This window comes from Thermobia domestica, chromosome 16, assembly GCF_964235325.1.
Source record: "Thermobia domestica chromosome 16, izTheDome1.hap1.1, whole genome shotgun sequence".
Lineage (NCBI taxonomy): Eukaryota > Metazoa > Arthropoda > Insecta > Zygentoma > Lepismatidae > Thermobia > Thermobia domestica.
The window spans coordinates 46,619,694-46,634,448 of NC_137469.1; the positions used below are offsets into that span (position 1 = coordinate 46,619,694).

The window sequence follows — 14,755 nt, forward strand, 5'->3', positions numbered from 1 at the left end:
TCTTACGCCTTTTCTCACAGAAATGTTTAACGAAATCCGACTCACTCCCACGTGCATCTCTTCTTTTACCGCTGGCATTATGGTACTTGTACCTAAACATGCAGGTGCGCATGACTTTGATAATTTTAGACCGATTACCCTCCTTAATGTTGACCAGAAAATTTTATCTCGTTGCCTTGCCTCTCGTTTAGAACCGTTTTTAAATCAAGTCTTACACAATGATCAGTATGGCTTAAAACATACAAAACCTATGTTTTTAGCATTAAGTAATATACGAGAAGGTATTCATTGGTGTCAGAAAACAAGCTCTCCGCAGGTCGCTTTATTGGCTCTTGATTTTCATAAGGCATTTGACAGATTGTCACATGATTACATGTTTAAGGTACTTGAAAACTATGGTTTCGGAGACAGTTTTCTTAATTTGATTAAATTTCTTTATACTCAACGATATGTAAGATTAAAGGTTAATGGTGCACTTACATATCCTATCAATGTACGTCGAGGTATTGCACAAGGTTGCCCCCTGTCTTCCATTCTATATAGCTTGGTTCTTGTTCCCTTTCTTTTAACACTGGAACAAAAAATTCAAGGAATACAGATTGGTGCAACATCCTTAAAATTACAAGCATTTATAGACGATATACATTGTTTCATTAACAGTCCCCAGGAACTGTCACGTGTTGAAATTCTCATATCGAACTATGAGTGCGTTTCAGGTGCTATTCTCAATAAACAAAAGTCACGCCTGATGTGTATAAATACGGCTGACCAACACGTGTATATGTCTACGATCCCCTTTACTGATCGCATCAAAATCTTAGGCGTAACTTGGCAACGTCGCATAGCCAATACTATAGACTACAATTTTCATACCACAACATGTACTTTGGTTGCACTCATACACCAAAGTAAAGTCCGGCAGGTAAGTCTTGCAGGCAGAGTGTACCTTTTAAATGTTTTTATTTTTAGTCGTCTTTGGTTTCTGACTCAATTATTTTCCTTGCCGAAGAAATACCTCAGTATCATACGAAAACACTCAGGGCAACTGCTGTGGCATAATCACTGCCTAAGGGTAAGTCACGAGACTGCGTGTTTATCAAAACGTGATGGTGGCCTTGGCCTTAAAGACATTAAACTTCAGAGCTACTCGCTGCTGATACATCGCGTCTGCCAAACATTATGCTCCTATTCAGAGTCCTTTTCAAGCAAGGCGTTATGTGTACCACTACGTCATATTGAGTTACAAGCTCCCCTGCATATACAACCTTGGATTTCCCTTGTGCCATACCTCAAGGACGTATTTCTTGATATTAGTTACTCGCTTATCGCACGGAGTCACCTTGAAGATCTTTCTGTTAGACAATTATATAATCGTTATCATGCCACCACAATATCGGTTCCTCGTATTGTAGAACATTACCCAATGACAAACTGGGAGAAAATCTGGGCAAACATTCATACTCCGGTATTGTCTCCTGCCATGCAATCTCTTTGGTACAGTGTTGTTCATAATATATATCCTACTAACGGGAGACTTTATGAATTGGGTATCTGTAATATTTCTTTCTGTGGTACTTGTTATGTTCTCGATACTCTCCAACACCGGCTCGAAAGTTGTTCACGAAACACAGCTATATGGTTTCATTATCAAAAAATCATTGCCCGTATCTGCAGAACAACACCTTCTAATATTCACTGTACGCCATTCATGCTGCTTCCGGATTATCAATTTTATCCCAGCACTAAACATAACGCAATTTTATGGATCACGTCCCAAACTATCGATATTCTTTTATGTAATGATTTTAATAGTAATGTGACTTTGTATGTCAACCAACTGTTGTTCCGTATGCAAACTCTAACACTTTCAATTCGTACACAAAAGTTTGCTAATTTTCTACAAGCAATTTATTGATGTGTCTACTGTATTTTTTTTTTGGTATAATTGGCTGCTCACAGTACAATTTTGTTTGTTAATCTTTTCTGATGTAATTGGCTAATAAGAGTACAATAAAGTATTTAAAAAAAAAAAAGTTAGTTAAAGCAACGAGTCTGTATGCTAAAGGTAGTGGGTTCGATCCCATGGAAATGCCGTTGTCATTTTTATCACTATTCTACTGTTATTTTATTTATTTTTTTATGTGGGAAAGAATCAAATTGTAACGTATGTGTAAAATTCATGACGATACCAAAAAAAGAAAAAAATGCCGTTGTCGCACTTGCATTAGCGTCCCTAATTTTGTTTGCAAACAGTTTCGTAATTATTTCCCCTGTGCTCACTGCTCACCATATGCTCGCTGGCGCATAACGAATGTTTCCCAGTAAATGTTAATTCTAATTTGGAGAATTTTATAAAGTTTCACAATATTTCTCACTAGATAGTCTTCTATCTACGTGTTTGGATATTTTGATAACAGATGTCCCTATTAAATGTTTAATTTTCCCTAGATCAGGGCTGTCCAAATGGCGGCCCGCGGGCCGCATGCGGCCCGCCAAACCATTTCCTGCGGCCCACAAAGCTTTCATGATTTACGATTGTTATAACTGATAATATTTTAATTTATATTCATTCATTCATTTAATGTTTCCACTCTTCTTTCGGAATAAGGCATCCATTTAGCGCTTCTATACAACAAAAAGGAGCAGGCATCCAAGACAACACTGGCGTCAGTAATGTAACCGTTGCTGAAAGGGACGATTACTTCAATGAACGAATTTATATTTGATCTAGCTTTTTAAATCAGACCCTTTCTTCCTCGAACTTTGCCTAGAAGCCATAGCGCGCAAGAAATACACCACTTCTTGTGATAAACACAATTTAGCATACTTTCCAAGCTGCAATCGTCTGACATTAGATTTTGAAAAGGAAGCGTTTAATTTTTCTGAGTTCTGTAGAAACATCGAGAGTATCATGAATGGATTTAATGCGAGATTCTCAGATTTTGACAAATTAAAAAAAACGGCATAGCATTATTTACTAATGCATTAACAATAAACATCGAAGAACAAGCTCCAAACTTACAGCTCGAACTTTGTGACTTTCAGTCTGACCCATTGTTTCAGACAAGAACAAAGAAAGGAGTAGATTTTTCAGACTACTTTCTAACAAACGTTTCCCTAGCTTTTGTGTGTTGTGTTGGAAAATAGTGTCACTGTTTGGTAGTACTTATCTGTGCGAAAGCGCATTTTCCACCATGAAAATTGCAAAGAATCGCTCCAGAAGCTGCCTTGGAGATTCTTCTCTCTTACATCTGCGGGTTACATCTTTTACAAGAGGAATGGATGTAGATACCCCAGCCCTTGTAAACGCTGCTAGTCACCCTCATTAGTCACATTGAATAGGAATGTTAAATTTCAAATATATTTTTTATATTTTTCTTTTGTAGTGTAATAATAATAATAATAATAATAATAATAATAATAATAATTAGCTGCGGCCCTCCACCTTACTAGTAAAGACAGTTATGGCCCTCAGGCTTATTATAATTGGACACCACTGCCCTAGATGTTTAATTACGGAAAAGTTTTACAATATATTTGTATTGAATTGAAATTGTTTTGAATTTACTACATAAGGTAAGTAGACCCAAGGAGGAGAACTCAAGTAATTGATATTCTACGTAAAAGCAACCTATTGTAGAATGATGATGCTTCTTACCTTCAGCACATAATCTTTACGTTAGAGAGTCAGAGAGAGAAAAATCCTGTTTTTCCTCCTCTATGACCATCCATCTTAAACCTCTACATATCATTGTTCGTCTCACAAAATTTCGGTGCTCCAAAAACATTCAAATAATAATAATAATAATAATAATAATAATAATAATAATAATAATAATAATCCTGAATATGCCATCCTTACATAATGTAAGGATATCTTAGTTTCCTAGTTTAAATCTTAAATATCTTAGTTTAAAATGCTTTCTTTAGTACTTATTTGAGCAACCATGTAGGAGGGGGTACGACTTTTAATTTTGCCCCTCTCATTTCAGTACCCTTCCAACAGAAAGTAATTTTTGATAAGCAGGACAGACAAAATGAACAAGAAATATATTTACAGCATCCTCTCCCCTTTCATGATTGGAATATCACGTAATATTTTTTATTCTACGAAAGATGGCCCTTTGCGGTTAGGGGTAGGTAACTAAAAAACTACCTAATATATAGCGCCCCTTGATTGTAATATTACCGCTTCTTTATTTGTACGAGGGAGCCCCTACACAATCAAGGGTGACAAAAAGAATAGGAAGAGTGTCTATTGATTCCAGTGGTGGATCCAGCACGAACTCCTGGGGGAGGGGAGGGGAAGTGAAACATTCTTTTGATGATGTGAAGCTGTCACAAATTACCACTTAACTAAACTAAACAATAGTGGGGGGAACCGGAACCCAGTCAGTTTAAATTGATGTAAAAGTTTAATTTTTGGCTTCATATTAAAGTTTTGGTTTCAAATGAGAATTTCAGTCCAAGTGGTCAATGATCAAATCTCGTGGGGCTCTTCAGTGTAGGCTAATACGGACCCCTTATGAGAAAAGGCAAAATTATTAACATGTTTATAACTTTCGAATTTTTCGTCTATTTTAAAGAAATATTTTGCTTCGTATTAAAGTGTTGGTTCCAAATGACAAATTCAGTCCGAGTGGACAATGATCAAATCTCCGGGGGGGGGGCTCTTCAGTATAGGGGGCTACGGCTCCCTTATGGGAAAAGGCAAAAATATGAAAATGCTTATAACTTCCGAATTTTCCGTCTATTTTAAAGTAATTATTGGCTTCATATTAAAGTCTTGGCTTCAAATGACAATTTCAGTCCGTGTGGACAATGATCAAATCTCGGAGGGCTCTTTGGTGTAGGGGTTTCGGCTTTTTTATGGGACAAGATTCACGTAGTTGATATTGCAAAATTGTTTTATATATATAAGTGGAAACTTGCACCATTTGGTTAATTTTACCTCTTATGTTTTGCAGATTCATATTCCAAGCAATAGTTACTCCGCAGAGCTAAAATAGGCACTTACTAGTTTCAATAAAATGAAATGTATTTTATGAGAGGAACGAACAGGCACCCAAATGTTGGTTGAGTCGTACGGTTGAAACTCGTTAAGCTCGCTTCAATTATTATTATTATTATTATTATTATTAAAGCTTTTTGCTCCTAATTTAGTTATTTTACTTTATTATTTAACGAATATATTGAAAATTGTCAGAGACACGTATGCAGTAATTTATTTCGGGAGGGGTTCGACTTCAATATTAGGATAAATTATAATAAAATTTTAAAAGATAATCCCCAAAATTAGGCTAATTTACAGAAAAGTTGGGGTTTCAGAGGGGGTCCGGACCCCCTGGACCCACCCCTAAATGCGTCCTTGTTTGTCAGTAACATTTCCTCATTTTGAAACCCTCAAAAACTTCGGATAGACTATATAAAGGAAAACGAGTTATTTTCGATAAAATATCACTTCAAGGAGACGCGACAGTTTTATTGCACATGGTGGTATCCAACGTTCACAAGGGCAAGAATTCCTTCCCTTTTATTCTTTTGCTATTGTGCTGTATCGAAAGGTCAGGTTTGTAACATATTACTCCTACGAACAAGCATGACTGGCAGATAGGAATACTGAACACAACTCCAGAGAAATGCATGCTGAACTTACGTTTATAGCTACGCTTTGGTGATTTGCCCTCAAGGTCAATCGAGTGGTAATTCAGTTCCGTCTCTGTTCTTAAGCCATGTTCGTATTACGTCGAACAGTTTTGATAATGAAAAGCATGCCTCTTAATATAACAGACTTCTTTCGCGTAAGAAATCGAAACTCAGTTGGTCAGAGTAACTAGTCTGTAAGAATTAGGTTGTTAGTTAGTTAGGAGCCCAGTACGAGTAAGGGTTTTTATTACTATTGTTTTTATCTTTTTTATGTGAGGAAAAATCAAATTGTGACATCCCGATATCAAATGTATTTGAGTAAGTAGCTTTGTCTTAGCTAAACTTTAAACATCAGTAACTGTCGAAATTATTTCACTAACCGATCACTTACTGAACATTTCAAACACGTCAAACAAGTGGCATAAAATGAAGGTTAACCTCTCCTCCGCAGTCCTTAGTTATGCGTCCGTACTTTCAAGGGCGGACTAAGGGCCGGGCGACTGCCCGGGGCGCCAGAGAAAGAGGGGCACCAAAACGAGCCTCAAAAAGTAAATTTTATAATGTGCTTTCTACTGACGTTTTTGGGTTATATTCTTGTAAAGTAGTGGCAATTATATGATCCTTTTCCATTTCACTATGGAAGAAGAGAGTTTCATAGTACTAAGGGGGCTGTATCGAAAAATTGAGAGATGGCATGTAGAATAAAGAGTGCCGGGAATTAAGTATTGTTTGTTTGTTTGCTTGAGTTTAGCGTTCCACGGTTATGCCTTAATGGGCAAGGGAGATGTGGATACTAATTATAGTGGAATCCGAACCACTTTTATCGTTCAACAGTACTCCACCGGGAATTGGACCCGGTACCACAGAAGGCAGGCGTGCTAGCCACTAGACCAGGGGGGGTGGAGTTGGTATTGTTTATAGCGGGCCATATTCTTTGTGAAGTTTTCCTAGGTAAGGATTTCTTTTTGAAAATGGGTTTAAAACAGGGGCGTCATTTAGGGAGGGCAGGGAGGGGCATTTGCCCCCCCCCCCCGAGTTTGAGATGTATATAGATTTTATCATTAGAATAGTAGTAAATCAGTGAAAAACGCGAAATTTTACTTATATCAAGAGGTCTTGACCTCCACCCAAAGCAAAATCTGAAATGACGCTTCTGGTTTAAACTATTAAAAACACTATGATAAAATGTAAAATATAGGCTACTACTAGGGGAAGGGCGCCAAAAAGTCACTTTGCCCGTGTGAAAATTTGGCCTGCTCCGCCCCTGCGTACTTTCTGTATACTTTATGGCCTTGCAGCTTGTGCGGTCCCCTCGCCACATGTTTGCGGGGGCGCTATTTACGCCTACCCTTCGAACGTAATTCAATAACGGTTTAAGAAATTCTACCATCAGCGTGGAAACGGGAATATATTTTTCTAATAGTCCCATAGAACTTTCACTCAGAACGCCAGTTGCAATTTTTCAGAGTGGGCTCTGGCTAAGTAGAAGGAAGATCTGTTTCCTAAGTAAGTTCCTTTCAGAAAGTTTGCTATTTCTTTAACAGTGATGTAAATAAACATACTCATCGTTATTAGCTCGACACCAAACCATCCTGGACAAATCCCTCTAGAACAATGATGGGCAAAAGTTATTCTGCCTAATTTTATAAGCGACTCAAGGGTGAAACACTTGTTAACGAAAGCAATGTTGTGTATATACTGCCTTGTTTCTGACAAACTATAAAGTCTTTTGTAATATTTAGACACTTTTCCTATTCTTTTTGTCACCCTTGGTTGTGTAGGGAAGCCTCGAACAAATAAAGAAGAGGTAATATTACAGTTAAGGGGCGCTATAAATATATTAGGTATTTCTTTTGTTACCTAACCATAACGGCCTAGAGTCGTCTTCAGTAGAATAAAAAATGCTACGTGATATTACATTCACGAAGGAGGAAAGGATGCTCTAAATATATTTCTTATTCATTTTGTCTGCCCTGCTTCTCAGAAATTATATACCTTGTGTTGGAGGGTGCTGAAAAGAGAGGAGAGGAAATAAAACGTCGTGCCCCCTCATACATTTTAAATTTTGTGACGTGGTTGCTCAAATTATTACTAAAGAAAGCACTATAAACTAAGATGTCTAAAGTTACAACATTATGTAATGGTGGCATATTCAGGAATAATAATAATAATAATAATAATAATAATAATAATAATAATAATAATAATAATAATAATAATAATAATAATAATAATAATAAATATGAATGTCTTTGGAGAGCCGAAATTATGTGACACGAATCATTATAGGTAGAGCTTTAAGATGAGTGGTCATAGGGGAGGAAAAACAGGATTTTTCTCTCTCTGACTCTCTAACGTTAAGATTATGTGCTGAAGGTAAGAAGCATCATCATTCTACAATAGGTTGCTTTTACGTAGAATATCTATTACTTGAGCTCTCCTCCTTCGGGCAACTTTGCTTATGTAGTAAATTCAAAACAATTTCAATTTAAGACAAATATTTATAGAGAAAATTAAACATTTAATAGGGAAATCTGTTATCAAAATATCCAAACACGTAGATAGAAGACTATGTAGTGAGAAATTGTGAAACTATAAAATTCTCCAAATTAGAATTAACATTTACTGGAAAACATTCGTTATGCATCAGTGAGCACAGGGGAAATAATTAAGAATCTGTTTGCAAACAAAAATTAGAGACACTAATGCAAATGCGACGATATTTTCTCTCTCTCTTTTTTTTTTTTTTTTTTTTTGGTATCGTCATGAGTTTTACACATATGTTACAATTTGATTCTTTCCCAAATAAAAAATAAATAAAATAACCTTAGTGATAAAAATGACAACAGTCCTTCACGGGATTCGAACCGTCTACTTTCGGTATACAAACTCGTTGCTTTATCTAACTGAGCTATTTGCTTTCTTACGTAAGCGGAACCTGTTCTACAGTAAAGACGATTTTTCATTACGATTGGGCTAACAATTCGTCTTTTTCCATAGGTAATTTCCACTATTTGCACTATCTATACGTTAATACTTAGCATAGATTCATATATTTGGAGTTCGCTGATAATGCATATAATAAGACATACTAGAAATATTTCGTTAAAATTTTCGTTTGTAGATCTAATCCATGCTTCTCTCACTGACATAGATGTCGCTGCTTCGTGTTGAACTGCAGAATTCCCTCGCGTTCTTGAAAATTTCCCACTTTAGCAGAGTTGGTAATTCTCGAGATTTCTGTCGATTTAATGTTTTTTGCTTCTAATTTCTTTATTTTAAGCTAATATCTAACACAAATATTAAAAACGGGTTTGTTATTAACCTGTCCTGCTGGGGAAACCTTCCGAGATTTCGAACATATAAAGAAAACGGAGATATTTTCAAAAAACTTCAAAATAAAGAGACGCGTCATTTATTTTGCTCATGGTAGTACAAGAGATTTGTTTATTCGTTCGTTATTTAGTGATCTTTCTTTTTAGTGAAAGGTTGGATACAGTTTTCGAAAGAGAAAGTGGATTTTTTTTAAAAAAAAAACCCGAGTCCTATATTTCACTGCAATTGTTTACTATTTTTGAATTTGAATCAACAATAAGCATAATGATTTACCACAGAGGAAAACCAGTCATCGAGCTTTCTTGTCTGTGAGAAGATCAGTAGGCCTAATCACAGATAAAAATATCACGGTATTTCATATATACAAATAATAATAATAATAATAATAATAATAATAATAATAATAATAATAATAATAATAATAATAATATCTATATATATGAATGTGCCGCGAGAATTCAAGTTACAGCTGTAGTGTGCCGCAAGTTGAAAAAGGTTGGGAAACGCTGATTTAGGACAATGAAATAATTTGATTGACACCAAATTTTCACAACTTTCCGCAAGTCACTTTTGGTTTAGATCAAAATTTACTTCCCAAGACTTAAACATTTCTAGACACTTTATATATGGATCATATAATCTATGAATGAATCAATTGAGTATGATCGATGAAATCGATTCGTATCAATATTGATCACTTCCAGGAAATCATTTCAAGAATGTAGTCTCATTTATTTTCTTAGGACTGGGTATTCCTGTTGATCCCGTATAGTCAATATCTCCGCCATTTGAATGTTTTATCTTAATATAAGGAAACGTTAAAATTTAAAAAGAAATAACACTGAACAACATGATACATTTTCACACAAGACGTGAATCTTTGGTTTGATGTAGTTTGTCCTTATGAATTCAAAACTGTCCTCAGAATCTTTATTTCAAGTATCCCAAAATTTGTTTTGATATTCATAATCAAATTTTGCAAACCAATTTTATTCCAACCCTTTAATGTCCATTGCGTAATATTACATGCACAATACTTCTCCACTTACATAAACGATTGATTATGATATTTATCGAATGGTATGTACAAGCCGTATTTTTAAAAGAAATATCGTTTTGAAATTCTGATTCTGCAGCCCAGAAGTCAGCAACCTGTTCATGCGCGTCTACTTACATCTACTAATAAGCCATCTATTAGTATTAAGATTATATTCAAACTTGATAATATTTGTTAATATTAAAATGTCTGAGAATTGACTCACGCTAACTGTGAATCTCGCTCTCATTCGTCTTCTTCAGAGCTGAAGCCTTGAAAGTGACTAAAATTCATTGCCAGACTAGTGAAGTGTACAGAGAAAACATTATGAGCAATGAATATTACATCATGGCCTAGATCATTTAAAGATGGACTTAGGAATGTTCATGCTGAGGAGCGACCTTCTGACTGAAGACTTTTGCGAAAACTTGAAAAAAAAAGAAAAAACAGAAGTTGCGTGGGTGAAGTTGCCCCACCCACCAAAAAAAGGTAGGGCTACACAAGATCTTTATTGGGCCAGAAAATAGGTCCGTAAACTTGGAGTGCGGAATCGACTAATCACATATTAAGCATGTTCATAATTTTGTACACATTTTGTACAATTTTGTACATCTTTTAAAAAAATTTGTACACCCCTGTTTTTCCAGAAATTTGCGATCAAAATTCCGCACTCCGAGTTCCCGTTTGAGTGCGGAATCACCAGATCCGAGATCGAAGTATCTAAAAATAATCTGAGAATTTTGTAAAAATGTGTACACCTTTAAAATAATTTTGTACACAACTGTGTTCCGAGATAATTACCGTCAAATTTCGAACTCGATCATCAACTTGGAGTGCGGAATACTCATATCGAAGACTTTAGTGGCCAAAAATAATCCACGAATTTTGTACATTTTTGTACACCTTTTAAAAAAATTGTACACCCCTGTATTTCAAAAAATGGCCAACTTTCGGATTTTACCATAAGCAAACCATTAGGTTGGAGTGTCGAATATCAATATAGGGTAAACCATACAGTTATTGGCCGGGTGACAGTTATTGGCCATTTCACGAACCAAATCCTGTATTAAGCACACCTGTTTTTTTTTTCTGCATCACCATTATAGCAAAGGATAGAGCAATCCTTTACTTGTGTGTTGGGTTTGTGTTGGTGAACTGAGTTGGTCACGTGAGGATATATGCCGGCTTCCATGTAGACGTCTTGTTTTCGACAGGTAATTGTTATAGATTTTTTAAGGAAATCTTTCTAGTTTCTTAAGATCCTAGCTTATGCATTGAGCCTAATAATATATTAGTTTGGCATTTTTGAGATTGTAAACATAAAACTTGAGAAAATTATTTAAACATAGCTGAGAGTTTGATTACCACAACGTCAACAATGGGGTGGCGAATTACTCGACCATTAAATTTTCTTCTTTGACAGTAATTAGCCACCCTGGTCAATAACTACATTTTCTATATATTGAATTCTAACTTGCTTTTTCTATCGAAAAATAGTCGCTATATTTAAACTTTTCATCTGTAAAAATTTTACGTTCCTACGATGTTCGGTTACAATTAATAGCCGGGGTGGCTAATAACTATCTTCTGCATGGCTAATGACTATCGCCCTCCCTTTTTTAAATAACATATTGCATTTGAGCCAACTAACCGATAGTTTTATTTTATTTTGCAGATTACACAATGCCAAAACGACCATCATATTCACCACAAGCATTAAGTAATGCAATTAAAGATGTTATGGATGGAAACAGTTTCATCAGAATAGCAGCAAAGAAATATGATGTGTCACGTGCAACATTACAATTTAAATTGAAAAACCCTGGCAACAAAGAATCGTTTGGTCCATCGCCGGTGCTTACTTCTGAAGAAGGAGCTATATTAGTGAAGTAAGTAGGCCTATATTAACTGATCTTGTTGATGCAGCCTCAGATGGGCTAAGATACTTAAATCTAATGACTAAAAGAAATGGGCTAATGTGCAAATAAAATTACAATATCATATCAATCAGTTTTTATGAGCTCAGTATTTCTCTGTAATATATATATTTGCTACTGCAGCGAATATATGGCAGAAAGTGCAGAATCCATTTTCTTAGGTCAGTCAGAAAAAAAATGTGCCAGTGCTGATTCGTACTCGCTATATTTCATTCAACCAGATGACTCACTTGCATAATTGTTAAGGTGTCTTATTTATCAGTGTGGGTTCACGTGTTGAAACTCCGTCTCCCCTTCTTCCTGAAATAGCGCTTTAATATATTAAAACTTTAATATATCCATTATTTTTCTCATAGCATGTGAGAACCCTTTACTTTAAGCAGAACACTAACACAGCAAGTGACTTCCTGTTAGGTCAATTTAGATCACTCTGCTGTACTATTGTTAATATGAACCTATTTATGATGCGAAGAAATACATTAGTAACATATTGGCAAGTGTATTTGACAACATACTGAAAGTATATTAATGTTACACATATTGTGCTGCTTACAGAAAAGTTTTGAAGGAATAATACACTTTCGGGAGGCTTACTTTCTGAACTAGGTCATCTTAAAATATGCCATACGATCACTGTAATCGTAGAAAACGTGTAAATGTGTAGTAGTAAGAGTATTAAGAGTTTTATTATTAAGAATACTTTTCTCATGATCTGTAAATTTCGTTGCAGAGTTTCCTAAAACGCCACACAGAAATAACAGAACGAACGAGCAAGGAAGTCACACTAGCAAGTTCATGTGTAAGTGGAGAGAATATAAGAAAATGGTTCAAAGACATTTCCGAATATATTCATGAGAAAAATTTAGATGTCCTGAAAGATCCCTCAAGAGTTTTAAATGGCGATGAAACAGCTTTCCAAATATGTCCAAAAACAGGTAAAGTCCTTGCTGAGAAAGGTGCTAAAAATGTATACAATGTAGAACAAGGCTCGCCAAAAGAACAAATCAGTGTTCTTCACACGTTTGTTGCTGATGGATCTTCCTGTCCTTCTCTAGTTGTTCATCCTTACAAAAGAATTCCTGAAAAGATTACTACATCAGTTCCATCTACTTGGGGTGTAGCACGAAGTGACAACGGGTGGATGACAGCACAAGTGTTCTATGGATATGTAGGCAATGTTCTTCATCCATTTCTCGTCCAACAAAAAGTAACATTTCCAGTAATTCTTTTCCTGGATGGACACAAGGCTCACCTAACTTATCAACTGAGCGTATTATGCAACCAACTACATATAGAGGTAATAGCACTGTATCGGAACGCCACCAGAATTTTACAGCTAGCTGATGTAGGAGTGTTTCGGCCCATCAAGGTAGCGTGGCGTAAGTCAGTACGGAAGTGGAAAACTAATCATCCCCATGAAGCACTCACAAAGTGTCATTTGCATCTGTCTTACAAGATGTAATCGATTCTTCGCTAAAACCAGAGAACTTAAAGAATGGCTTTAGAGCGTCTGGCCTTTAACCCTTCGATCCAGACGCTATAGACTACTCCAAATGTCTTGGTAAATTGACCGAAAAAATGTTCCCGCAACCACAAAGATGGAAAGATGAATATAAGCCTACTTTATCTTATTCATCGTTCTCAGATATCGTTGGAGAAGACAGAATGAATGAATTTGAAAGAATGGACAAAGATGGTTGCCAAGGTGATTATGGATCCGACTTGTTTGCCTTGTTTCGTTTGTTGCTTTATTTCAACAAAACAGATCAAAACATGGAAGCACATCATCCTTCCACATGTGTACAGAAAGAAGCACAAAGTGATTCGAATGAAACAAGCCCTAGGCAGGATGAAACTTGCAATCGTAATAGTCCACACGACTTGGATGAAGATATTATGATAACACTAAGTGGTGAACCAAGGCAGTCTCTTGTTCCATCGGGTTCTGTTAATAGGTCTACATCAACTTCTGGTTTAGGTAGTTTCCTTCTATGGCCAGAAACTCCCAAAAGAAAAAGGCAAAAGAAACACTGGACGGTTTCCTTACGCTATAACATCAAAACAATATCAGGAAATACTTGAAAATAAGCGGTGTCTAAAGAGAAAAAACAAGAAGATAATGATGAGAAGAAAAGAAAGCGCAACGAAGCGAAAAAAAGTAAAGTGATGAAATACCACAGAAAAAGGTTAAGAAAGGTTTGTTTCAAAGTAGTGGCAAGAGTAAAGTTGAAGAAAATTGCTTTACATGCAAACGTAGTGTACACGATAAAGAAGTGATAAAGTGTGATCAGTGTCGAAATTTGTACCACGTAACATGCATTTCGAAAGCTCACGTTAAGTGGCATTTGCTTAAGTGGCCAATAACTATATGGTTTACCCTATGACATATAATTAGCTCAGATGATTCAATATATGACGTAAAATTTTGAACACCTTCCGTAGAATTTTGTACATCATTCAAATAATTTTGTGCATCCCTGTGTTTCCAGAAAATTAGCTCCAAAATTTCGAACTTAACCCTCAACTTGGAGTGCGGAATCTTCATATCGAAAAATTAAGTAGCCAAAAATTACCTACGAATTTTGCACATTTTTGTACACATTTTGAAAAATTTTGTACTCCCCTGAATTTCGAAAAAAAATGGCCAACATACGGATGCCACCATAAGCAAACCATTAGGTTGGAGTGAAGATTTGCACTATATATGGCATATAATTACCGCATATCATTCAATATATTCACTAAAATTTTGTACACCTTCCGTAGAATTTTGTACATTATTCAAATAATTTTGTACACC

General features: G+C 35.8%; 1 protein-coding gene across 1 annotated transcript; it reads left to right on the forward strand.

The window, feature by feature from the left end:
* The first annotated feature begins 11,701 nt into the window (after window positions 1-11,701).
* Window positions 11,702-13,417, forward strand: LOC145672462 (uncharacterized). Its single transcript, XM_081741619.1, has 2 exons — window positions 11,702-11,902; window positions 12,686-13,417. The coding sequence occupies exons 1-2, from the start codon at window positions 11,702-11,704 to the stop codon at window positions 13,415-13,417; spliced, it is 933 nt and encodes a 310-aa protein (XP_081597745.1).
* The last annotated feature ends 1,338 nt before the right edge of the window (window positions 13,418-14,755 follow it).